Source organism: Boleophthalmus pectinirostris, unplaced genomic scaffold (genome assembly GCF_026225935.1).
Source record: "Boleophthalmus pectinirostris isolate CB_2022bp ecotype Guang Dong unplaced genomic scaffold, ASM2622593v1 HiC_scaffold_1, whole genome shotgun sequence".
In the NCBI taxonomy this organism is placed as follows: Eukaryota; Metazoa; Chordata; class Actinopteri; order Gobiiformes; family Gobiidae; genus Boleophthalmus; species Boleophthalmus pectinirostris.
This window is the reverse complement of record NW_026570970.1, coordinates 34,842,551-34,870,542: the sequence shown is the minus strand read 5'-3', so window position 1 is coordinate 34,870,542 and position 27,992 is coordinate 34,842,551. Positions and strand designations below refer to the sequence as shown.

The 27,992-nt window shown below is 39.0% G+C and overlaps 1 protein-coding gene across 2 annotated transcripts; it reads left to right on the top strand.

The window, feature by feature from the left end:
• Window positions 1-27,983, top strand: lss (lanosterol synthase (2,3-oxidosqualene-lanosterol cyclase)). 2 transcript variants are annotated; one of them, XM_055163831.1, is made up of 23 exons: window positions 1-160; window positions 1,943-2,001; window positions 3,449-3,620; window positions 4,839-4,977; window positions 5,737-5,845; window positions 6,626-6,747; window positions 8,199-8,295; window positions 8,381-8,516; window positions 9,535-9,643; window positions 10,204-10,322; window positions 11,635-11,732; window positions 11,806-11,833; window positions 12,398-12,454; window positions 12,539-12,610; window positions 16,315-16,365; window positions 17,527-17,676; window positions 18,896-18,992; window positions 19,848-19,953; window positions 22,063-22,128; window positions 22,875-22,955; window positions 24,910-25,080; window positions 26,105-26,183; window positions 26,822-27,983. In XM_055163831.1, exons 2-23 carry the CDS (start codon window positions 1,994-1,996, stop codon window positions 26,957-26,959), a joined length of 2,205 nt encoding a protein of 734 aa, XP_055019806.1. In that variant the 5' UTR covers window positions 1-160; window positions 1,943-1,993; the 3' UTR covers window positions 26,960-27,983. The 2 variants fall into 2 exon arrangements, with proteins under 2 accessions (XP_055019806.1, XP_020788939.1); XM_020933280.2 differs by lacking the exon at window positions 1,943-2,001.
• Window positions 27,984-27,992: the final 9 nt, after the last annotated feature.

Genomic DNA, 27,992 nt, shown 5'->3' with positions numbered 1-27,992 from the left:
TCCATTGCAGAATAACTCCAGCGGATCTCTACAGTTTTCAAGTCCAAAACTCCGCATAAATTCGTCTTTAGTGCTTCAAATTTGACCCAAAACACGATACTTTGCGGAGAATACACATTTTACCATCTGTTTATCAACCTGCTGTCATGACTGAGGGCACGTGAGTATTGTATTTTTTTATTTTACTTCGGCGATCTCTGATTTAATTAGTAGAAATATAGAATACATTCATTTAGAAGTTCTAATCTAAATGATGCCATGTTAATTTCAGAACCATTTCAATATAGGTTATTTACAGTTATATACCGCTATACTATGCAATTGCAGGTGTAATACTTAGGGATGTAACGATATTCGCATCTCGGTACGATATTTTTACGATATGCATCTCACGGTATGATATTTTTTGCAATATTTTGTGGAGATTAACAAAACTGTGAATATTCTACTTTTTCCTCTTAAAATGCTTTGACAAGACTTAACCTAAAGAAGTAAGATTTCAAAGTGCTTCTAACTTCTTGAAACAGAGCAAAGGATCATGGTCTATGTAGTTCCCTCTGTTTTTTAGCTATTGCTGCACTATAACTGTTCATTTAAGCAAACAGATTTGTAATTTGATATATTGTGATGGTCCATGATATTATTGCGAAACCTTTGACGATACGAAATCACGATATTTTGGTTACTGTTACATCACTAGTCATGCTACAGTATATTTGGCATGTATTTGGGTGGAGGGTGACAGAGGACTAAGTCACTGGGAAAACATGGACTCTCCACTCATAGATCAGGAGTCTAACCCACAACCTCTTACTGAGAGCAGGAAACAGGGTAAACACAGCACAGGGTTCCCATACGTCCTGGAAAACCTGGAAAATAACTGTCCTGTTTTCTAGAAATGCAAAACACATGGAAAATTAAGGGATATAAAGAGCCAGATGTTCTGGAAAATACATTTGTTGTCTTTGAAATTTCTCCCCGTTTTGCTTTGCAGTGTTATGGTTAAGTAAGAGACTGTTATTGCCATCACAGTTAAGAAAAAAACAAAAAAGTTGGGAACTCTTCTAAAACCCTAGCCTGATTCATCAGCCAGTTTCACTTTGTAGAAACCGTCTGACACCGCAGTGATAGAATTCGTTCACGCTATTGTAGACGGGTACTTTTTATCATTTGACCAATCCCTGTTATTTGGTCGTGATGTATGTAATGCACCGCTAACAGGGCTAATTGGTATATTAAGCTTTTCCCAAATCCCATAGGAAGAAGGACAATAACGTCTTTTCCCTTGATAAAATTCACCAAACATCCTCGTTGTTCCGGCTTTAAATCTTCGATCTCGAGAATCGTTGCCAACACAGAATATATGTCTCTTCGATGATTGGCGGGTGCCCGGATTTTCACTTCCGGGGTTTTTGCAAACTGTCTAGTGCAGGGGTGCTCACACTTTTTCAGCATGCGAGCTACTTACAAAATGACCAAGTCATAAAGATCTACCTAATACAAAGCCAAGCAAACTGCATTGAAACACTCTGTGCCCCTTTTTTGGACCCTCACCCACAGTTTGTGAACCCCTTCTTTAGAGAACTTCCTCTGGCACTTTACACAAAACTGTGAAAAAAGTGAAGGAAGATTTTTAAACCTGTTTATTAAAGTTCCAAACTGGAGTTGCATTTTTTTCTGGTTTTGCAGTGATATTTACCAGCCTCTGCACATTTACCAAACCAAATGCACATCGTGACAAACACAGATGCATTTGTGCACTTTTGTTAGGCAAACTTCAGCCAAATGTGGCAGCAGGTCTGTTCTGTAGATCTGCTCTATGCTGTAGACCTGCTTTGTGCCAACAATGGAACACAAATTTAGACTTGTTTTTGCTTCACGTTTGGTCTTACTCTTCTAATCAGTGCGCACTGTGGGAGGGGCTTGTGTTCGCTGTACGCAGGAAGGAGCGAGAGCGTGAAAAGGCGAGGGGCGGCGTGCTGACGTGAGGCAGATGGACAGGTAGGATGTTTAGGAAGTTGAACCTGCCCTGTGATGCACGCTGGTACACGAGGGCACACGCTGTTGCAGACGAGCCGTGCATAGGGAGCGTGTGTGTTTGTGTTGTGCCGTAGAGTCTCCGCGGGTTTCAAATGAGCGCACAGGCTGCACTGAGACGCCCCACACGCTCCTGCACCCCGCTACAAGTTTATTACCAACAGCAGCGGCCGTAATGAAATATGATCGCACTTGTTGAGTGTCAGACCTTGAGTGAGAGACAAGACCGAGTCCAAAACCAGACACGGCGATCTACCCACACGACCTTGGCAATCAACTGGTAGATGCGATCGACGTATTGAGCACCCCTGGTCTAGTGTATTTTGTTTCCTGACCTAGTCGCTGAAGAGAAATGAAATTGAGCGGAGGCACTAGGTGGCACCAGCCCGGCTACTAAACCCCACCAAAATGCAGGAAATTTTGCACAAATTTTCTTGTCTATAATTTTCTGTTTTATAAGGGCAACCATAAGGTCACAGTACTATTCAATAAGAATAATTTGTAGCCAACAGATATGTTCATAGATGTTCTCCGTCTAATTCGAGTTCAACACTATAACCTTTTGAAAATCTGTTTAAATATAAGTTTAAATATATAACACTATCCCGCCACAATACAAAGCGAATATATGAAACTACATGATCATAGTGTGTTTGCTGTGGAGTGGAATTCATTTGCATCTCTGTGGACTTTGACTCTAGTTAGACTGCCTCTTTAGTAGAAAAATAGGAGTCATGTATTTGTAGATGCCATGATTATTTTAATAAAAAACATCCTTGAAAAGTCTTGGTAAAAGATTTCAAGCAATGTGTGGGAACCCTGACAGAGACAGAGAGAGGACATCAGGTTCAGGTAGCTTTATTTATATCAGAATGTAGAATTTCTTTGATTTTACACGCTGATATAAGATTTAGAATTTAATTGATAAATAATCAAAATAACCCATAACTAAAAATGTGGTAAATGGTCATATTTCTATAGCACTTTTCTACCTTCACTGTTTTTATCAATGAAACAGTCCTCCATTCACACGCACATTCATACACCAGTGTACGCAGACACTGGGGGCAAGGTGGGTTAAGTGTCTTGCCCAAGGACAAAACAACAGCATTCACCTGTGGGAGCTGGAATCGCACCGCCAACCTGTGTGTCAGTGATGTTTATGTCAAGAGTTAAGGTGCAGTGTTCATCTTATTTGGCAAACAAACCGCTGCTAGATTACAGTTGTTTTGAAAATACTTTTGCGTCTTGGGACCAGGTACGAGAACTGAAGCTGTGTGGAGTACAGTCATTACTTTACAGGACCATTTGAACATCTGGGAAAGCGATTTTTTTTTTTTTTGCCAAACCATGAGATCAGACAAATCAAAAAAACATATTCAATAAATTGAAGGCGCACTCTCTTCCCCAGGTGTCTGCGTCGGCGTGGGGGTCCGTACAAGACTGAAGCGGTCACAGATTTAAACAGGTGGAGGTTGAAAAATGAGGAGGGCCGACAGACGTGGAGGTTTTCAAGGGATGAGGAGGAGGAGGAGGAGAGGGAGCAGACGATGTTGGAGGCACATTCACTTGGACTGGACACGGTGAGCAAAGACACCACTCTCTGACCATTCAAATATGAACTTTGAACAAATTGTATTATTAAAACATGGTTGCATTATTGCTTTGGCATTAAACTTGTCTATCTTCCATTTATGTCATTATAGATGTTTTTGTTGCCCTATATTAAGTACCTTAACAAAACATGCATTCATACTGTGAGGGGGTCCTCTCTCCACAGATCTGGCCTGTAATTTGACCATCTTGCTTGTATCCATGGAGATTAATTAGTGTTTAATCTACTTTCAGCCAATGTAATGACTTCATAGAAACTAGACAGTGACTGACCCTCTACCATAAAGGTTTTTTTATATAATAATATCCTAACTTCCTGAAAACTCTTAAAACTTTGTGAAACATGAACAAGAAGTTATTTATCAGGTAAGTCCAGCAGTAGGTAGCACTCAGTTGTATTTACTCAGATACATTTACTTGACTAACTTTTTAAAGAAATTTTTACTTTTCTAGCAGCATGCTCTTATTATTACTTGAGTAATATTTATTTTATTTTATTTTATTTATTTATTATTTAACTTAATTGAGTAAAAGGTTTGATTCCTCTTCTGGCTGTGCATAAGTGACAAAAGCTTTATGTGACAATACGAAATGATTTAAACATTTGTGTTTGTTGCAGTGCTCCTTCAGATATGATTGAGTTTGTCTTATTTTTGTGTCTGTCCTTTAAAAACACCTGATTTTTTGCATTATATAATGTTTTATTACATTAGCTCAAATCACAAGCCAGTGACAGACCCTCTACTGTGAAAGCTGCATAAGTCACGTTGCACCAAAATTAAACACAGAAGAGACATGTTTACACAATCATGTGACTTTTATTATTATTAGAGATTATTTTTAAGAAAGTGAAAAAAGTTTATTTTTGGTTGTTACTACAACTTTTTATTATTAGGACCCCCTTAGCTGAGCTTAAAGCTATGTTAGAATGTTGTTACCTCATCAAAAAGATACCTGTTTGTGTTTTGTTTCATTCACACATTCACACAAAATTTCAACAAGCGTCACTTTTCAAGTTAACAGCTACCTTTTCACCTTCTGTTCAGTTGTTTTTCAGAAAATAGTGTAATATAGGCCCTTTCTGATAGATTTGTGGGCTTTTCTTTGGATTTGAAAAGCTAAATATCAGTTATTGGTAACAGCCACCACCCCTGCTAACTTGCCAGTATGATTTTTTTTTTATCCAGAGTAAGTTCGTGCCTGCCTCTGCTCCGGCTCTCACAGCTGTGGACTCTGCTCTCAAAGGAATGAACTTCTACAAACAGCTCCAGGCTGAAGACGGACATTGGGCCGGAGACTACGGGGGACCACTGTTTCTGCTGCCAGGTACAAAATATACTCCACACTGAGAGATCAGGAGTCTAACCCACAACCTCCTTACTGAGAGGAGGAGACAGGATAACCACTCTGCCACAGTATCACACTGCACTTATCAGTATGGTCTCATGAGGCACTTGTCCTTGATTGATTGGCTAAAGTGCCTGTGACAGATTAAACCACTAATTTTGCTAAAGCACAGTTAAGATTATTATATTTTAAATTTCACAATTTTATAATTTTTTTCCCAGTTTGGCCATTTTTTGACTTCCTGGTAGGAAATCATGACATTAGGCTTGGGAATTCGTTAACCGCTACAGAGCAACCATATTGTACACTGAGCCAAAACACCTCTAATGTACACAGAAATAAAAATTATAAGAAAGTTTTAATGAAACATCTTACTTTTGTTTAAATCATGTTTAAAATATCAGAAAAAATATTTCCTGTGTGTAACTTATGCCAAACTTTTGGATAGAATTCTCCCTAGTGTGAATATGGAACTCTAAAATAGAACTCTGAGCTTCCTGTAATTTTCTAGTAATTTTCTTTGCAAATTGCTTATTGGTTTGTGTAAAACTATAATTCATATTTACAACAGGTATTATCCCACCCACTTAAGTAGAAATTAGAGAATCTTCTTCAGGCACTTGTATGCTGAAGATGCTGTTGATACAGAATGGCAGCCATGTGCGCGTCAGACAGCCCCAGGGCAGCTGTGGTTACAGGTGACACTGTCTGTTGAATATCTTTGTTGTGTTGTTTTAGGTTTGCTGATCACTTGTCACGTGGCTAAGATCCAGTTACCTGAGGAGTGGAGGAAAGAGATGGTGCGATACCTGCGATCGGTTCAGCTGGAGGACGGAGGCTGGGGGCTGTATGTTTTATCTGACCATTGTAACTTTAAAAAATAATCACACATATTTTAATAAGTGTAACTGTTATATGGACTAAACAGACTTTGAAATGCTTACAAAAATACATTTTTATTATAGACAGAAGCGTTATTAAAGCCATTATTACAGTAACATTACGTATATTTTGCAGAGGTAACATTTTACTTCATTAGGAATGGTACTTCAAAATAAAATGATAAATTACTTCATAATAAAATTATAAGTAAGAGCAAAAAAGAGAGAAAAGTAAGAGTAACTTAAAGAGTAACTCAGGACATAACATCTGATATATAATTGGAAGAGCAAAATACTAAATAAGGCACAAAATTTGGTATTTTCAAAGGACAGACACAAAAATGAGACAAATTAAATCATATCTGAAGGAGCTGCAAGAAACACAAATGTACAAATTATTTCATATTATTATAAAAAGCTTTTGTCACATGTAGATTCACTTGTAGACGTGTAGATGTGTAGGAGTGGCCACAACTTTAACTGTAAGAGTATTATGATTTAATTGAAAATATTACTCAAGTAAGAGCTGTACAACATATTAAACAAGTAGGAGTAGAAGTATGGGGTTTGAAAACTACTCTGAGATATACAGTTATATTATAAACTCTGACTTTGACTAATACATATTCCAGATTTGACAATATCATCTTTTGCTGTATTGTCCTAAAAAGAACCAAAATTGTTCATGTTAAAAGAAGACAAAATGCACATTTTTGGATTTGACTAATGCATTTCTCTTCTCTCAGACATATAGAGGATAAATCTACAGTCTTTGGCACTGCCCTGAGCTACACGTCGCTGAGGATTTTAGGAGTTGACCCTGATGATCCAGATATGGTCCGGGCCAGAAACAACCTTCACAGCAAAGGTTTGGGAATACTGTCACACTGAAAAGAAGACCCATATGTGTCACCAAACATAGATCACGCAATATTGATTATTTGCAGTAACTCAATTTGAGTTGAGCTTCATGTATGTCTACACGTTTGCAATCACCACCTGATGTCTGAAAGCTCAAGCAAAAAATCTAAAATGGATTTAAACAATACATTTTCAGGTTTCTCTGATCAATATGAGTGTTCATGGTCCTGTTTGGAAGTTTGATTTTCAACCCAAAATGTGAGAATGAATTGAAAAAGGATAGGCTAATGCAAGCTAACTTGTGACTTGTCATGTTTACATGAGAGCTTTAATTTCAAATAAAAATAAATTAATTCTGAATTAAAAAAAATTCTGCTTTAAAAAGACCATGTAAACACTTTATTCCTGATGAAAATGATTATGAGGAATTAAACTTAATTCTGTAGTAAGTGGGTGGCTTATTCCGATTTTAAAACCAAATTAATTTTTCGATCATGTAAACTTGCTCGTTGTGTCGCCCTTCTGACCTGAACAGTCCTGGCTTCGGACTTTCATCCACTGCTCCTTGGATTTGCGAGCGGGATGTGGGAGTGGGCTGAGGTAGAGCAGCCGTTGACTTTTTCCGACACTCTTCCCTTCTCCTCCTCAGCTCACAGACATAAAGTGTGATGACAAAATTCTCCAGCTGCTCCACAATTATCATCGGTACAACTGCGAAAACAGTTTATATCTTGTTTGTGTCCGTGGCGTAAAGACAAACCAAGATGACAAAAAAGCCGGTAGCAGCTGAAGTGTGTGTTTTCTTCCTGTAGATGTAAATACGTTCATGTCCCTGGCCAATCAGAACCCTTCCCCACCCCCACACGCTGAGCGGAAATAAATAAACCAATTTAACGTATTTTTTATGTAAACCTCAATTTGGAATTATTATTTCCATGTAAACAATTTAATTCAGAACAATTAATTCGGAATTGAAAAACATCATGTAAATGTGCCCACTGTAATGTTATTTGAGATGGACTTGTTTAACAGCCCAAATCACTTCACCTGTTTTAGTTCTACCTAAGACAGCTCTTTCTGGTCAGATTGTGTTAAAACAAAGCTCAGACTAAAGTCTAACTTGAGTAATATAGCTTCAGACAGAGCTATACTAGAATTAGAATTAGAAGTCAGAATTTTAAAAAGGTATCTGTCTGCTTTTCTGATCACCTCTCCAGGCAGAAGGCCTAACAAAAATATCTTTGGGTCCTTGGGGACAACATAAGTCAAGATCGTATCTGTTTTTTCAAACACATTGTCCAAGAATGATTTTAATTTTGTACATGTCCAAAAAATATGAGAGTGATTGGCATTTGAGTGGCCACACTGTCTCCAACAATGAGATTCTAACCCTTGTAGTCTGGCAGTAATGCAGCTGAGTTTTACATCAAATAAGAGCTGTCATATATGTTGCTGCAGGAGGAGCTGTGGGGATCCCGTCGTGGGGGAAGTTCTGGTTGGCCGTTTTAAATGTTTACAGTTGGGATGGACTCAACACTCTGCTGCCTGAGATGTGGTGAGGCTCATTTTTGTGCAGTGATTTAGTACACTTAGACCTCGAGCTGTTGAGCTGGATAGAGCTGGCTCTTGTTTGTCCCCAGGCTGTTCCCGTCCTGGATGCCCGCTCACCCCTCCACGCTCTGGTGCCACTGCCGACAGGTCTATCTGCCCATGAGCTACTGCTACGCTGTACGACTACGAGCGGACGAGGATGAGTTAGTACTCAGCCTCAGACAGGTACTGCTACTACTACTATTACTGCTATTACTACTGCTGTTGCCACTACTACTTACTACTATAGATATTACTACACTGTACAGCTATGAGCAGAGGAGGACGAGCTAGTACTCAGCCTCAGACAGGTACTACTACTACTACTGCTACTACTACTACTACTACTACTACTACTACTAATACTAGTATGATTACTACTACTGCTATCACTACTACTAATACAACGACTACTACTACTACTACTAATACTAGTACTAATACTAATATTAATACTTTTACTGCTGTTGCTACTGCTACTGTTACTACTACAGATACTAAAGCTGCTGCTGCTGCTGCTACTACTTCTTACTACTATAAAAATGACTACACTGTACAGCTTTGAGCAGACAAGGACCAGGTAGTACTCAACCTTAGACAGGTACTACTACTGCTACTACTATTACTACTACTAATAGTATTGCTGCTGCTGCTACCACTACTACTTACTACAATAGATTCTACTGCACTGCAGTAGTTATAGCTGCTGCTACTACTATTTCTACTACCATAAGATCAAAGCCACTTTACACTTATGCATTATTAGTTTAATTAACCACTGAGAGATGCACAATCTTACACGACACCACACATACACAGGCAAGGTGGGAGAAGTGCTTTGCCTAAGGACACAACAGCAGTATGCTTAAGAGTAGAGCCACTGCTGCCTCACCGTGGCACCAGGTCTCCCATTAAGTACTAACAAGCCCCAACCCTGCTTCGCTTCAGGGATGAAACCAGATCAGGTATTCTCATTGTGTTATGGGATTACTAGAGCAAATCAGCCACGGAGCAAACCACCGGGGGGCGCTACAGGATCATATTTTATCTGTCAGATCTCTCTGGGATTATCTTGATATTTTTTGTCACAGTTTTTGTTAATGTAATATTTTGCTGATTAGATCTAGACTGAAGCTGTATATTGTTACTCTGTCTAAGATGAATGGAACAACAATATGAAACGTTCATTCTATTATGTTCCCAGGAGCTGTACACTCAGGACTACAATGCCATCCACTGGCCGTCTCAGAGAAACAACGTGGCCCAATGCGACCTGTACACACCTCACAGTACTCTGCTCAACATCGCATACAGTCAGTATTTACTACTACTACTAGTACTTGTTGTGTTTTCTTCACTAACAGATCTGGAGTTGTGTTTTGTTTCATTCACATATGTTTAACACGCAAACTCTGCATATTTAGAGTTCAGACTTAAACACTTTGTTTCACCTTGTGATGTCATGTGGTAATACAGGAAGCACTCCACTGTCATCTGGATAATTCCAGCCCAACTCTATTGCCGGTCTCAACTGAACAAAAGGTTAAAGGCAAGGCAAGTTTATTTGTATAGCACCATTTGTACACAAAGTAATTGAAAGTGCTTTACAGAATAAGAAATATATTAAAAGGTAGCTTTTAACTTGAAAATTATTGCTTCATGACATCACAAGGTAGAAGAGAGCATTTTGAGCTTTGGAGATGTAGACAGTCTAATAATAAAGGGTTACTCAAACATGTGTGAATGAAACAAAACACAACTCCAGGTCTATTTTTATGAGATAACAACATTATAATATGGCTTAAAGCTCACAAGAGTTAATTTTGTGTAATATAAGACCTTTAATCTTCTTGCTGCTTGTTCTTTGTTTCAGTGATGTTAAACGTGTATGAGTCCCACCACAGCTCTGCTCTGAGACAGAGGGCTGTAGAGGAACTGTATGACCACATCCAGGCCGACGACCGCTTCACCAAGTGCATCAGCATCGGACCGGTTAGTGCAGGCTGAAGCTCTGCTACTTGAGTTAGATTTTAATCGGAACTGTTAGTATAAAGTATACTGTGCTTTGACTTCACGCTGCTCGCGAGCTTGTGACTGTAATGTTATTTTAGAGGGATTTGTTTAACAGCATGAGTCATCTCACCTGTTGTAGTTTGAACTGAGGCAGCTCTTTCTGGCCAGATTGTGTTAAACTTAAACTCAGATTAAAGTCTGTCCTGGCTCGATTCACACCCACAGGGAATGCTGATGACATCAGCTGCAAAGTATCAATAGTTATTTTGTTAACTAATTGGTTGTTAGTGTCTATCAATTTGTGAATCACAAGTTTAATCTGTCCTTTTTTAAATACAGTCCTTGTTTCATGGTACTTCTTCTGCATAAATAGTAGTTTTTGCGTGAACTCCCCCATGCAGGTGTAGTCTTGTGAGTGCAGGTTGGATCAGATACACAGAGATACATAATAGTTTTGAGAGTTTTTGCCACGGCCCATTTTTACTCGACTAATCGACCGGCAGCCGACTACAGCTCTAGTCTGGTGAACAGAGCTGGCGAACTGTCTGCAGTAATACATCAGTATCATTTATTTGACCAACACTGTGACTGCCATCGATTAGATTTGCAAAGTATTAAAATAATAGCTTTGTTTGCCGTCTAATTTAAAGCCATAATATGTAACTTTTTAGCTATAAAATAGAATAAAAGCATATTTTGTCATTGTGGATCTTTTATAGAAAAACAGAAGAACATGTGTTCTTTCTGTGAGCTGGCACCCATCTCCACAAACCTGACTCTTATTTGACTTCCTTCTGCTTGTTTCTGTGGAATTGCTGTACTTCTGGATGTAATCTACTTAACCAAGCTCACACCAGATTTATATCTGTTCACTAACTAGTCTGTATTATAAAGGTCCTATATTATACAAAACAGATTCTGAGGTATACGCCAAGTTCTAATGCTGTTACCTCCTCAAAATTATTAGTCTGTCTACATCTCATGTAGTGGCAGTTTTCAAGTTAACAGCTCCTTTTACTTTTTGTTTAGTAGAAATTGGGCAATTCCAGGCTGAAATCATCCTGTATTACCACATGACATCACAAGGTGGAACAGAGTGTTTTCAGTTTGAGAGGAGAACTCAACCTAAATATACAGGGTTTTGTGTTAATATGTGAATGAAACAACAATTATGTTTGTTTGTGCGCTTCACCTTTGGCTCCGCCCAAACCAAATGCTGCTCTGTGATTGGTGGTTATTGCTGTGTGAATTTGAACTCTGCCTTTCTTCTGCCCCTTGTGTGTGTTTTCAGATCTCTAAGACGATAAACATGCTGGTGCGCTGGTACGCAGAGGGTCCAGCATCTGCAGCTTTCAAAGAGCATGTGTCCAGGATCCCCGACTACCTCTGGTCTGGCTCATTTTATGAAGAAAAGTTTATCATAATAACTCTGCTCTTTAGTTATGCTGTGTTTGTGTTACAGGTTGGGCTTAGATGGGATGAAAATGCAGGTGAGAAAGGAATTGTATATAATTTAGATTTTAAATTTCATAAACATGACCTAACTATGTCCTCAGACATGAGCTGAACATGTTCAAATCAAATATAGCTTTTCCAGAAAACAACTGTAATGCTGATTTATTCTTAGTTACAAATTCTAAAGACAATTGTCCAAACAGAAAGCAGAATGATCCTCACAAGATTCTCTTATTTGGGTTGCCAGTTTTAATACTGATATTTGGTTTATTTAAACCTAAAATTCCTCTCTGATATGAATGGTCAATCATGAATCAGTGCTAGTGCAGACTCTGCAGCTCAGGGTGGGAATTCTGAAGTTCTGAACTTTCACATGAACCATGGCCTGTCCAGATACGGAGAATGAGACAAACTTGGATATATCTCTTTCTGCAGGCTAAGACTGTGGTGACAAAGGTTCTGTTGAGATTATAAAACATAGATTTATAGAACAGTAAGTAGAGTTGTAGAGTAGAGTAGAGTTTTAACTTTGTCTATACCAAAAAGTCTGAAGTCAACATTATAACTGCAGTTTATTTATTCATTCATTCTTTTTGCAGGGCACCAATGGCTCTCAGCTCTGGGACACATGTTTTGCAGTTCAGGCTTTTCTTGAGGTAATTAAGTGTCAGCATCTTTTATTTAGACATTATTCTAATTGTATTATAAACATATTTATCTTTCTTGGTGTAATTTTCCAGGCTGGGGCTCAGGATGAACCTTCCTTAACAGAATGTCTAAAGCATGCTCACCACTTCCTCAACATCACTCAGGTAAAAGTGAAATTGAAGTTAAAAGTGACTTTAAGTGCATATGACACGCTTTCATGTTTTTTAATTCTGATTTGGTTTGCTGGGATAGTACTCATGGTCAGTAGTTCTCATAGTTTTACATAAATTCAGTGGCAGTTTGTGGGGAAAAAAAACATGAAAAGTACAAAAAAAAACTGTAGGTAATGGTGAATTCTAAAACAAAATAAAAAAAAATTCTGACAGTTTAAACCTTCATTTAACAAAATAAAGGTGATATTATGTATTTTTATTAGTCTCTATTAGTATTAGTATTAGTATCAGTATTAGTATTATTAAAGTCATATCTGATGCCCGTGTCCACCCAGGAAGGAAAATTATACACTTCAACACCATAATTTAAAATCTGGGCAAATCCGGTCAAACCTTACATAAAGTCACGTGAACTTTACTGAAATGAGTAATCCAACCTGTCATATGCACTTTTAAGTTCATGTTTTAGTGCTTTAAAATGGGTTCTATTCATGCTTACGTCACAAAACCGGCAGAGGTTTGGAAACATGCGGATCAAATCACATCAAATTTATTTGTCAAGCACATTTAAAACAGCCAAAGTTTACCAAAGTGCTGAACAACATTTACAGTGAAATAAAACATACAATAAAAATGAAGCAGAATAATAATCATAAAATAATAATAACAGTGAGGTGCCAAGTTGTCTCTTCCTAACTGTGGGCAAATGCCAAGGAGTAAAGGTGCATTTTGAGCAAGAATTTTAAGTGCTCTAGTGACTGTGCAGTTCAAATGTGCAAAGGCAAAGTGTTCCAAAGTCGTGAACCGACCACACAGAAGGCCCTGTCTCCTGTGGTTCTCAGCCTGGACCTGGGAATAACTAGGAGGTGCTCGTCTGCAGAGCGCAGACCTCTGGATGGGACATGGGGCTGGAGGAGTTCAAATAAGTAGGAAGGTGCCATGCCATTAAGACTCTTAAAAACGATTATTACAATTTTAAAATGGATTCTAAAATGTACAGCGAGCCATTGCAGGGATTTAAGAACAGGGGTGATATGGTCCCTCTGCTTCTTTCCAGTTAAAAGGTGAGCTGCTGCAGTCTAGACCCTGTAGGCAACTGAGCTGGGCTTGGCCAATGCAGCAGACAAAGAGTTACAGTTATCAAGTCATGACGTCACAAATGCATGATGAATGACCTTTTAAAAGTGCAGATGCGGAATGTACGATTTGATTTACCTCAAAAACCTTTTCAAATTTAAAATTGCAATCAAAAATGACACCAAGATTTCTAGAAAATGCTTTTTCATAGAAGTTCAGAGGAGTAATGGCACTGTCACAGTTTATCAACAGATCAGAATGACCACAAACAATTATTTCTGTCTTCTACTTATTTAAACTGAGAAAGTTTGACTGCATCCATTCCTGAACCTGCTTTAAGCAATTCACTAGTGCTTGTACAGAGCAGTTGGTCTGAAGTGGCAGGTAAATTTGCACATCAGCATAGCAGTGATAAGTAACATTGTGCCTTTCAAATACTGATCCCAAAAGAAGCATATAAGGCCAAATAAAGCAGGGCCCAATATACTTCCTTGGGGCACACCACACTTTAACACGGACACCACAGAGATGAACTGCCCTAACTGAACAGAGAAGGTCCTGTCTGTCTGATAGGACTGAAACCATTTCAGTGTGGTGCCCCTGATGCCCACTTGTTCCAGACGAGCTAAGAGGACGGCATGGTCCACTGTATCAAAAGCTGCAGTTAAATCTAAAAGCACTAGTGCAGAAGGTTGGCCAGAATCAGAGGATAACGACTCCCTTTGGGCTCTCTTGGCAACAGTATGGTTTTCTTCATCTAGATTTCATTGTATTTTTGTTTTTTTACTTTCATAAATTGCCTTTGGTAATTTGTGTATTATAATTTTTGTAACTAAATTTTTAAAAAAAGATGTCATTGTAGCATTCTCTTATGTTCGTCATATCAACAGTTACAACCAGCTACCTGTAAGTGACATTGAAGACTTGATTAGGGTCACGTCCCCCATGAAAAACTTTGGCAGGTTATGTTTGGCAGGTTGCAAGGTTGTATCACCTGCCCAGTGTTGGTGACTACACCCAAAGTCGTCATCCGCGTGTTTCCAAACATCTTCCAGTAAGTGTGAATAGAACCTGTTTAATCGTCCCAGATGGAGGGAAGAGACTATGGGAGATTTACTATTTTCCATTCTTACATTTCACGAATGTTGAACTTTGCCTTTGTTTGTTTGGGACTGACTCCAAAAACTTGTCACATTAATCTTATGTCTTAAAGTCCTGCCACAAGACAACAATTACAAGGTGTACAGTTGAATAATGGCACCACTGTCTAAATCTTTTGTGAACAAATAATGACGAGTAATGAATAATTTTTTGTTTGCTTTTTTTTTACTGGCAGAGAAAACGTTGACCTTTGAGCCATTTTTTATTTCATGAGGACAGGCCCAGTAATTTTCCGAGAAATGAACCATAAACCAGGTCAACAAATCTGCAATCTGATAGTTAAACAGAAAATTTGTGACACCACACTGGGGGTGTTCTACATGTACATTTATGGCAGAATGTTTATCAATTACAATGGTGACCCAATGCACACATTATCAAACTCTGTCCAGTAAGTTTTAAGAGTCTGTAAACCCAAGAAAAAATACTAAATGGATTTAAACAGGGAATGTTGATGACAGCAGCTGCAAAGTATCTGTTAAGGATTTGCTTGTGATGTGGCAGTCACGTGATTTAATGTTTTGGCGGCCATACTGGAGGTCAAGACTAGGATTATTCAGTTTATTTCAGTATAATCATGGTGACTTTAAACAGCGCAAATGACATAAAATTGTCCAAAATCACCAGCTCGTTAGATCAGCCGTCAAAGGTATAAAGCTGAAGTCGTCCTCCTGGGTTGTGGAATAGATCCCGATCTAATTCCGATGGAGCGTTTTGTCAGTTTAATCAACGCTCACTCTGTGCCCAGCCTTTAGTATCCAGATATTTCTAACTACTTCATTCATTTGATATTGTCCTACACTAACCAAGAACTGAAAAGCTGCACATCGTTAGAAGCTTATAAATATTTTGTAGCAGGATGCATGAGATCTTTGTTGATCACCAAGCCCTTACATCTGTTCCTGAACAGCCAGGGAAAGTAGAATGGGGGTCAAAATCAGAGCTGGAGCGATCAGGGACAGTGGAAATAGAGGCTGGGGTGGGGGGGATTCCTTGCCGGCGAAAGTGAGGGTGGGGGGGGATTCTGTGCTGGTACACCGGCGAGAAAAATACTTTTGGTATATATCATTTCATTTAGTGTAAATCCCTTCTTCGTTTGTGTGGAGATGGTCCCTCACCAGAAATAAAATGTTGACTGTACAGACAACTGTACTCAGTGGGCTCCATCCCTCGTTTTATGTCCTCTATCCACCTCTATCTGCGATCTTTATCAACCGGGATCCGATAGAAAGATAGTTTGGCCTCCTTCATTAGCAGATTTACTCCAGCCAGAACATCCAGTAGCAACACAGGTCAAAACTACTGTTATTCAATTCAAATTTTATCACACAAAAATACTACATGTTTGTCCAGATGGATAGTTTGACCTCCAATATGGTGGCATAAACACGAGGTCAGCCTTAATAGAGATTCTACAATGTGCTGATGTCATATTGTAATATTTTTATGTTCCACAGATCCCAGAGAACCCTCCTGAATACAAGAAGTACTACAGACAAATGAACAAGGTACTAATAACCTCATAACTATGCTTTGTTTTTGTGGGCCCATATTACTCTTTTCTATTTTCTGAGCTGTATTATAATGTTGTTAAAATGTTATAACTTTTCCTCATCACAAACAGACCTGGAGTTGTGTTTTGTTTCATTCACACATGTTTAACACACAAACTTGCAGATTTAGGCTGTGTTTTCATCTCTCAAACTAAAAACACTTTACTACATGACATCACAAGAAACAGAGCATTTTGAGCTTTGGAGATGTAGACAGGCTGATAATCAAGGGTTACTCAAAAATGTGAATGAAACAGAAGTTCACGTTTTAAACATGTGCAGAAGAATTGACAAAAACACTGAAATATGAACTGACAAACTAATAAAAGAGTCACATTTCAGAACATGTCTGCAATTTCCATTCGATACCCATTCATCTTGCAGACCTAATTTCAGCTATAGATTTTCCCAAACCTTGTGGATGTAAATGACCTGAGTATACATTTGATAAAATTGCTGTGGTAAAGTGCGTGTGACGGGTGTGGATGATTTTCAAATTTCTACTTAAATTGGTGGGATAATATCAAATGTATGTTTTATTATCTAGCACTAATCAACTAGCTAGTCTGGTGCCACCTAGTGCCTCCTCTCAATTTCATTTCTCTTCAGTGACTAGGGCAGGAATCGTATTACACTAGACAGTTTGCAAGAACCCTGGAAGTGTGAATTCAAGCACCAGCCAATCAGCGAAGAGCCATATATTCTGAGTTGGCAACGATTCCCGAGATCGAGGATTTAAAGCCGGAACAAAGAGAATGTTTGGTGATTTTTATTGAGGGGAAAGACGTTATTGTCTTTCTTCCTATGGGATTTGGGAAAAGCTTAATATACCAGTTAGCCCCGTTAGTGGTGCATTACATACGTCACAACCAAATAGCAGTGATTGGTTAAATAAAAATAAAAAACCTGTCCTACCGTCGAGCGAACGTATCCTATTGCTGCGAGGTCAGACAGTTTCTACAAAGTGAAACGGGCTGATGAATCAGGTTACTAATCAACTGCCAAACTAGCACTTGTTTTGTAAATGTTTTCGTCAAATCTGAAATATATGATCATAACAGTGTTTTAGTAAAATGTGTAGTCCACTTGGTCATAGACGCTGTAACTTCTATGCAGGGCGGATTCCCCTTCAGCACCAGAGACTGTGGCTGGATCGTGGCCGACTGCACTGCCGAGGGCCTGAAGTCTGTGATGCTGCTGCAAGAAAAATGTGCTTTTATTTCGGATCTTGTGAGTCCTGAGAGGCTCTACGACGCCGTCAACGTGGTAAGTGTGAGATAAGGAAAGATATACAACGTGTGTGTGTTTGAAATGCTCTACTTGATTTTAACTCTCTTATAAACATCAAAAACAGAACTTCATTTGAAACACTTTTAGTTATTCCTCACTTACCTTATACAGTCCCGCTCGCAACATAAACATTGAATGGCGGTGAGATCCACTGATCTGCAAGTTGGCGGTGCGATCCCAGCTCTCAATACTGTCGTAACGTGTCCTTGGGCAAGACAACTGCCTCACCTCCAGTGTCTATGCAAACGGATGGAAAGCGCTTTGAGTGCCTTGACAGCGGAGTCATTATATTGTCCTGTGCTTTTATACAGAAACGTTATATAAATATGACCAGTTACCATTGTTGGCAAGTTAATACACACTTCTTGATTCCTGGACAATATGCTTTATAATTTGATTAGGGTGACCAGACGTTTACCCAGGACAGTCCCAGTTTTGAGGCCTGTGTCCTCTGTCCCAGCAGATTTATCCAAAACCAGTGATTTGTACCAGTTTTATACAAGAAATGTCCCAGGTGTCTCTATTTTTGACCAATCTGATCCCTGTCAACAGTAAAAAGAGGCATACATTGTTGTTCGTTTAGGTAAAATACAGAAAAGCTACTTAAGAATGATCAAAACATAAAGAAAATGTGACTATACTGACTCACATTAGTGTCGCGTGCATTGCAATTTTCCTTAATTACGTACTTTTTTCACAATTTTATTATTACCAATCAACCCAAACTGTGGCTGTCCCAGATTTTTATTTTGAAAATCTGGTCTCCCTAAATTAGACGTAGACAGTAGACAGCAGACTTATTTTGACCTCAAGAGATACAGTATATCTGTACTCGGGCAAGACACATTTTGTTCATATACATGGTAAAATTAGGGTATTTAATCAGAAACCACAGTTGGTTATCTTTGAAGGACGTATTATGTCTGACAGAACAAGAAGTGTATAGATAGATAAAAAATGTGAAAAAATTGTATAGAAATGCGCAGTTTGCATTGGAAGTGCCAAAGAGTTTTTACTTTTTTAAAAATCAGCCCAAATCTTTTTTTTTTTTAATCTATCTATCTATCTATTATTATTTTCTATAATCTCATGAAAAGTCTGTGGGACAAACACATTTGGAATCACAAAAGTACAAACATTTACCCTTATGAAAAGAAATACCCCATGTTTTGTATTGTTTTGCTGGTGCCTGCAGCTGCTGAGCATGAGAAACTCAGACGGAGGATTTGCGACATACGAAACCAAACGAGGGGGAAAACTTCTGGAGCTGCTCAACCCTTCAGAGGTCTTTGGTCAGTCTCCTGGAATCTCAGCTATATTTAAGCTGCATTATTTAGTTTTGTTTCTATTTCTGAACACAATTTCTTTGGTTTTAACTAAATTTATATATATCAAAAATTAATGATTGAGGGTGCATGCATGTTAAGCTGTTTAGATAAGACTTAAAGGTGTATTGTGTAAGTTTTCTGATGGAGGGTCTGTCAAATGCTTTTCGTCATGCAGATGTTATTTCTTTGTCTGAAATGTTTCACAGTATGGTATTAAACCTTTCTGTCTTCATGGAGACTAAACCAGACCAAGTTACAGGTCAGATCTGTGGAGAGGCGACCCTGCTCACCGTCAGAATGCCTGTTTTTCTAGGTATTTTAGAGCTATAAAACCACCTGTAATTGAATACATGTAAAGTAGAGATGTTTAATGTCATACTGTCGAACATTCCAGGCAGAGCAATGACATGTATAGAAACAAGCATGCGATTAACCCCCAACCCAAAACCTTTAAAGTAGCTTAGTTAGACTTGATTGCGGTGAACAGTTAAGCTCAGAAGTGGAAATTACTCCAATTACTCCAGTATGGCATTATGATACATTTATTCAAGTACAGGTAGTTTTATAGCTCAAAAATACCTAGAAAAACAGACATTCTGACTGTGAGCGACATTCTCCACAGATCTGACCTGTAACTTGGTCTAGTTTGGTCTCCATGAATATAGAACGGTTTAATGCCATACTGTGAAACATTCTAGACAAAACAATAACATGTCCATGGCAGGTGAAAAGTTACACAATGCACCTTTAAGGAAACAGACTGAATATGTTTCTGCCTCTAAAACTACTTCTAAAATGGTCCTTTATGTGTTTGTACAGGAGACATAATGATCGACTACACGTATGTGGAGTGCACCTCAGCAGTGATACAGGCCCTGAAACACTTCCACCACAAACACCCTGAGCACAGAACGCAAGAGATCAGGTACACATTCCTGCAGTAGTGGAAGAAGTACTGCATTTTGTTACTTACCTAAAAGTGCAGATCCCAGAGCAAAAAAAATACTCAAGTAAAAGTATCACATTAAATAATTTACTTAAGTAGAAGTAATAAAGTACCTCTTTTAAGATGTACTTAAAGAGTAAAAAGTAAAAGTTTGTCATGCAGATTTTGACATCTAATAATACTTCAAATGTACAAATGTAGAGGCGTTAATAAAGATTTGTATTTGAATTTTGTTCAGCAGAAACAATAGAATGAATCTTTTTTTTTAGCTGTTTTACTTGTGTATTGTTGTTTGTTCAAACTACAAATGTGTTAAAAATAAACTCTCAGCCTTTTCATTTTGCCTCAGAGAAGAATAAAAAATACTTTTACTTTTCAGTGCTGTTCAAAAATGTAGTGCAGTAGAAAGTTCAGATATCTGCTCTCAGATGTAGTAAAGCAAAAGTAAAAAGTATCACTTTAAAATATACTTCACTAGCTAGGACCACATCAACATCGACAAAGTGCGAAGAAGTTTATTGATAATGTATAAAGCGGGGCAGAGATGACTGGGTTGAGACTATGGGTGGGGGCTCCGTCTCAATCTGCAATTGGCCCAGCCAGAACGGGACCCCCCTTGTAGGGGTCTTATGACTGAAAGACGAACAAAATAGGGGATGGGAGGGTTTGGTTGAGTTAGCCGAGACAAACTGGGATGAAGGGAAAGCCTGCTATATATAGGCTTCTGGGAAATTAGAGGCGTGGTTGAGGTGAGTTGTGGTTCGCTGGTGAGAGGAGAGAGCGGCTGAGGTGTTGTCCTGCTCCTGAATCTCAGTTAATCATATTAACTACATTTAAGTATAGTACAAATACCTAAAATTTGTATTTAAGTAGAGTACTTAACTACTTTTACTGTTACCGTCCACCACTGGATCTCTCACACCAAAGACAGAAAGATATTAAAGGGGATATATCATGAAAATTTGACTTTTTAGAGCTTTTAACCATGTTATAGTAGTTTCCTTCTCATTGACCCCCTCGAACTATGTGTATTTGTTGTGGAAATTATCTATAATAAAATAATACCAAAACATACAAGAAGACTGTCTAGGTTGGTTTATAACGTTTGCTCCGGTAACAGACGGTCTCACTACTGACTGACAGTGTCTGCTGCAGTGAGTCCAGAGCAGTGGGGTAACAACACTTAAATACTACCCAAGCCCATCCAACAGTTTGCATTTAAGTTAGTCTGGCCATTTGGCTTTTTTAGCTCTGAAATATAACACCTTTACATGAGCATCTGTGTACAGGTTAGAATAATCAAACACTTAACATGTGACATAAACAGCAGACATGTAAATGGAAAACGCAAAAGTACCTATAGCCTTCCTGAGAAAGACAGGATTAGACAAAGAATAGTATGGCTTTTAACACTTATTACTCGGACAACGGAAAGAACAACACCCAGTTTTTAAATTTCCACCACATAGTGCATGTTTGAGTCATCTTTATTCTCCTGTACACATTTCGTCATTGCTGCGATCTGCCCGCGTTTTCACCGCCACCAGTACACACCCACTGTTCTGTACGTTTTTCATTTTTAGTTTAGTTTTTTTTTTGTAATTGGTGATACACAGAGGATTTGGTAGCATTGCATAGCCAATTTGGTGTAGTTATCCTCAACTATTCATAAGGTCCAACAGAGAGCGGAACTTTGTTGTGATGACATCTACGTTGACTGACTTTTTTTCTTTTTTCAAGTTGTTTTAGATCAATATCGAGATTCAAAGCCGCTGTACCAGATTTTTTTTCATTTTAAAAACATAAAAACCAGAGCTGGTTCAATTTAAACAGTTTGCAGTGGTTCAAAGTTATCCGTCTCTTACCGTATGCATTCAGAGACCAGATTATTGGACAACAAAACCCTTTATAATTAGATGCGGACAGTACACAGCAGACTTATTGTGACCTGAATAATAAATCAGTACCGGAGTACAAATACATTGGAAAATTTGGTACATTGCCCTTAAAATATAGCAAACAAATGCATAGTAGAGTGGCGGTACAAATATTCGAATGAAATAAAAATAAAGGTTGTATTTTGTGCAGGTCGACTCTCAAAGCAGGTCTGGACTACTGCAGGAGAGTGCAGAGGCCCGATGGATCCTGGGAAGGGTCAGTGTGTCTATATTGTAATTTATATCAAACCAATGATTTTAAATTTCTCTCGCTCTTCCTCTTCTTCTATCCTTCTCCCCCCCTTTCTCTTCCTCTCCCTCTCTCCCCTTCCTCTCCTCATTCCCACTCTTCTCTTCCTTATTTGTTTTTGTTATCTATTTCTTAATTTATTTATTATTCCTCTTCCTCTCCTCTCTCTCCTTCTTTCCCTTTCCTCTCCACTCTCTCCCCATCCTCTCTTTCTCTCCCTCTCTTCTCCTCCTTCCTCCCTTCTCTTCTTTATCTGTCTGTCTGTCTGTTTCCCCTCCACTCTTTCCGTCTCTCCCTCTCCTCTCTCTCGCTCTCCCTCTCCTCTGTCTCCCTCTCTCCTCCTCTGTCCCAATCTCCCCTCTCTCCCTCTTCTCCTCCTTCACCCTCTTCCCTTCTTCATCTGTTTCTGTTTGTTCATTTATTTGTGTCTCTCTCACAATTTCACTCTCCTTTTCCATTTCTCTCTCTGTCAGTGCCCCCCTCTCTCCTCTATCGCTATCTCTCCTTGTGCCGTCTCTATCTTTCTCTCCCTCTTCCCCCTTCTCCTTTTCTCCTTCCCTCCTCCTCCCCTTTGTTCTCTTTATCTGTGTCTGTAGGTTCCAAACGGATGATTTTAAACCTAAAAGTGTGTGTGTTTGTTTGTGTGCCTGTGTGTTTGTGTGCCTGTGTGTTTGTGTGCCTGTGTGTGTTTGTGTGCGTGTGTGTGTGTGTAGGTCTTGGGGCGTGTGCTTCACTTACGGGACATGGTTCGGTCTGGAAGCCTTCGCCTGCATGGGTCATGTCTATCAGGACGGGTGAGTACTCGGAGCCACACAGTGTACAACATTTAGTTAAGGTTTTTTATTAGCATATAGTTTAAAATCTAGCAAAATAACTATATGATATTAAACTATTCAGTTTCTTATTAAATCCAACTAAACTCAGTCAACTATTATTAAATAAATAGACAAGATTTCTACAGACAAACTACACTTCATTTGGTTAAAGATGCACAAGATGTAACTTTTTAGATGGAGGGTCAGACACTTGCTTGTCTCCATGGAGATGTTATTGATTTGCCTGAAATGTTCCACAGTATGACATCTCCACACAGACAAGTAGATGATGGATCCTCCACCAGAAAAGTGACATAGCATCTTTAGTAGGGCCCGACCAATATGGATTTTTCTGGATCTGATATGATACTGATATAACAGGTTTTGGAGGTGCTGATAGCCAATATAACAGACGATATATTTACTGATGTTAAAATTCATTGTAAATCTTCAACTTGTTATAAAACTTAGGTTTAGCTCTATTAGATTTTTAGGGTTTATTTAGGCTACATTTCCTGTTATTTTGCCTCTTTGTGGTCATATTTAAAGACAGTAAGTAGGCCTAAGTAAATTACTCCTTAGCCTTTAGCGGTTATCATAAATGTGATAATTAATTACGGTATATGCATAAATGCAAACCATTCACATCTCTATTCATGGCTCATTTACATATCAAGGCAGGTTCAGTAACATGTGTACAGACACTATAGTCACTTTACACTAGGCCAATGGAAGAGAAAACAGGTTGTTTATGTGTGGGAGCTACAGCAGCAAAGTGTTAACCAATGAGAAAGAACCAAAAGTAACTTCAAAATGACACATTAGCAACACTCACTACTCAGGCACCTCTCAGATCACAAGTCTTCACAAATAAGTGTCCTTTTAATCCTGACTCAAAATGATCATCCTTAAAAAGAACATAATCCAGCATGTTTACAACAGCTGTGTGTGTGTCCTCTGTCTGCGGGACAGTCCTCTGTCTGCGGGACAGTCCTCTGTCTGCGGGACAGTCCTCTGTCTGCGGGACAGTCCCCTGTCTGCGGGACAGTCCTCTGTCTGCGGGACAGTCCCCTGTCTGAGGGACAGTCCTCTGTCTGCGGGACAGTCCTCTGCTCCGCACTCGCACTTTGATAAAAACAGCTGTAGTTTTGTTGCTGGCCCAAACTGCGCTCAAGTTCACTTTTATTTATAGTCAGTGTCATGGATCAGACACAAGAGCATTTAAAGCCAGAGCCTCAGTACTGGTGTAAACAAGAGTACATGTGTCATGTGACGTGACTCTGGGGGGTTCATTCAGTATGACGTTACACACAGACAAATTATTCCTCTGATAAACACTGATGCTGCACCACATATCAGGACATTTATCTGTTTGTAAATTGTGAATTACATGGATGCAATATTATATATATTATTATATATAATAATAAGATTTATAATGTGTATAACATGTCCACATGGACTATCGGCCCATATCGTGAAGATTTAGGCCGATAGCTGATATCGGCCAATAATATTGGTCAACCGATTTATTGGTTGGGCCCTAATCTCATTAACAAATAAGAACCTATGACAACGTGAATTACTAAAGATTGTTTAATATTAGCCTTTAGGATCAAGAAATATGACTTCTTTGCATTGTCAATCCTCTCTCTCCCCCGCTGTCTCTTTCCATGCCGTTCTTTTCCTCCTCCTCCTCCTCCTCCTCTTCTCTCCACTCTGCCCCCTCTTCTCACTCTCTTTCCCCCTCTCTTCTTTCTCACCTCCCCCCTCTCTTACCTTTTCCTATCGTCCTCTCTCCTCCCCTCCCTCTATTCTTCTCTTCTTCGCCCTCTCCCCGTCGCTCTCTTCTCTCCTTCTAACTCTCCCTCCCTTCTGTTACCCTCTCCTCTATCTCTCCCCTTTCTCCCCCTTCTTCTCTCTCCCCCTCTAGTCTTGCGTGTGCAGAGGTGGAGGGGGCGTGCCGATTCCTCCTGTCCCAGCAGATGGAGGGGGGAGGCTGGGGAGAGGACTTCGAGTCATGTGAGGAGAGGAGATACGTCCAGAGCTCTGAGCCTCAGATCCACAACACCTGCTGGGCTCTGCTGGGCCTCATGGCGGTCAGGTACAAAGCATGCTGTATCTATTGATACTTTGCTGTGATGCTGGGGTAGTCTCCATGCATGTCTATGGAATAATGCCAAAAAACTTTTAAGATCTTAAGTCTGAAAAAAAAAAAAAAAAAAAAAGAATAGAATAGATGTAAACAACACATCAGGACATGTCAGGAGCCCGTGATGAATATGAGCGTTCATTGTCCCGTTTAGGCGTTTTGGATTTATTTTGTTTAAACTGTCATTCCCTGTACATTAATTCTTGTTTTAGAACTCGCTAGAAAGTGCTACTGGTACTTTTATACTTTTCTTCACTCTTTTGTCCATAAACTGACACTTAAATGATGTAAAACTACAATAAATATTTACCACAGGTGAACCTAAACCGCAGCTTCTGCAGCCAATCATGAGTTTGTGCTAGTGCAGCCTCTGCAGCTCAGGGAGGGAATTCTGGAGGTTCTGAGCTTTACATGAAGCCTGTCCATATACTGAGAATGAGACAAACTTACCACACAACCTTCCACTTTCTAACACTGACAAAATCTACCAGCACATACACACATACACACACACACACACACACACGCACACACGCACACACGCACACAAATGCACACACACACATGCACACATATACACACGTCAAACCCATAATTACAACATAGTATTGATGTTAAACTGTTTTATCTGGTATAATCCTCTACTAATTACAGGCTATAAATAAAATACAATGTTTGTTTAAGTCGAACAAAACACCTAAACTCCACCAGCAACCATATGTTACATAAGCTAATAAACTGGACGGTAATTAGGGCTTTCCTGTGTGATGTCATGTAGAACTTGAAATCGCAGTGGCCTCTGGAGACAGGAGTTTTGAACATAAAACTACAAAATACACTCAGTTTGCACTAAAGTTGCCAAAAAGCACTATGGAACAGTAGGCAACCCTATTAAAACACCATATACACAGTTTAGTAGCAGAAAAACGTGATTTAGTGTTTATTTCCACTTTAATATTTGTCTCTCCTTTTTCAGACATCCAGACACAGAGGCCATAGAGAGAGGAGTCCAACTGCTCATCAGCAAACAGCTGCCCAACGGAGACTGGCCCCAGGTACAAAAGATCACAGCAAAATATCCTACAGCTCTAGAGAAAGAAAGTCTGGTTCTTTCTTAGATACATGATCCATAGCAAAGGAGAAATTCAAGTTTGACAACAAAAAACTTTTGTTCAGTTGACAGAATAGAAATTTTCATTTGTTATAGAGAGATACTTTATTGATCCTGAGACAAAGTTTAGCTGCAGCAACATACTGCACTTCTCAAAGGTCTCAGTGCAGTTGAACAGGAGGATTGGTCAGAGAGGGTCAGTAGGTCTGAGTCAGGGCAGTTTTGAGAAAAGGAACAAAAGTGTAAAAACTGTACAAAAGTGTCCCTCCTCTGTCCTGCAGCATCATTCTTGGGGAGCCAGTTGAACACAATTGGAAATGCCTCACTCTTCTCTGTTGTTTCTTTGGTGATGAAGTGGGCCATTCCTTCTAAGTATTTCCTCTGGAAGGTCTTCTTTAAATAAAATGATAGATCTTATTGTCATTAGTTACCAAGAGCCCATTAGTCTTGAGCTTTTAAGTTTTTGGCAAGTCTGTGGGAAAAATGATTAGGAAATTTTATTCCGGAACTGGAGGGTGGGTGGTCACTGATGAGTCCCATTTACACCTTAATTTACACTGTTCCCTTTCCTTTGTTTTTCAGGAGAACATCGCAGGAGTTTTCAACAAATCCTGTGCCATTAGCTACACCTCATACAGAAACGTGTTCCCCATCTGGACTTTAGGTCGCTTCTCTTCTCTGTACCCCTCCTCTCCTCTTGCCAGGAAAACCAAAATATGAACAAAACTTAAAGTGCATATGAGAGGTTAGACACCACAGTTTACTAAAATGTTTTTAACATAATTAGACAGAAGGTTACACTAATTTTCCCTAATTTCCCTAAATTTTTGTGACATACGTAGAGGTAAACTGTATATAGCAATCATTCTGTGAGCACGGACCAAAACTTGTCTATATTGCGTAATAGTTATGTTAATACCTTTTGTTAAAGAGGAGGTATTATGCAAAATAGATTTTTTTTTTAGCTTTCTACCTTGTTTTAACATTATTCCCTCAGCAAAAACTCACCTGAAGATTTTTTAAATGTCACCCATGCATGTTTGAGTAATCTAGTGATCTCTCCCAGGTTAGCTGTAAGATTCTGTCCAAGGCTCCGTCAACAAGCCTAACGCCACCCAATATACAGAAACATGATGCAAAATTGTATACTACAACTTCACAAACCTGAAGTGATTTACAGTAGTTTCATTAGCAGGATGCACGCTGATTGTGTTGTAATAGAACTCGTACGGGGGAGTGACTTAGTGTGGAGAGCAAATGGAGGGGAGACTTAGCGTAGAAAAATGAAAGTGAAACATTTTCAGCAAATATAGCATTTTTAAAACAATAAAATGTCACATGGTGATCTAAATATGTTCTGTGCTGTTAATACTCCATAGAAGTAAAACACCCCCTCTTTAAAGGACGGTTTAACCTGTAAATTGTCTCTGCATTTTGGATGGAAATGTATGTGGCGGTTCAATTTTAGAACTACCACTTAACTGATGTAAAACTGATAAATACTGACCACACTACTATCTCCCCAAACCAAGCCAGAATTAGAAAAACTTGAAGACGTGTCATATGCACTTTAAACAATCAAACGTATTCTATCACAGGATTCCTCAAAGCAAAACACTGTGTACCAGGATCTGACCAGACTACTTTCATTTCAAGATTTCTGCATGTAATGCAGTGAAAATTAGGAATGTTTTTGTAATATGCTGCTATCAGATAATTTAAGAATAAATAATTTTATAATGAAGTTATTCTT

Bases quoted from the DNA above. Each gene is read 5' to 3' on its own strand.
- lss (XM_020933280.2), top strand. The intron at 4,978-5,736 runs GTACAAAATATA...GTGTTGTTTTAG, and splicing joins ACCACTGTTTCTGCTGCCAG to GTTTGCTGATCACTTGTCAC. The intron at 11,733-11,805 runs GTCTGGCTCATT...TTTGTGTTACAG, and splicing joins AGGATCCCCGACTACCTCTG to GTTGGGCTTAGATGGGATGA.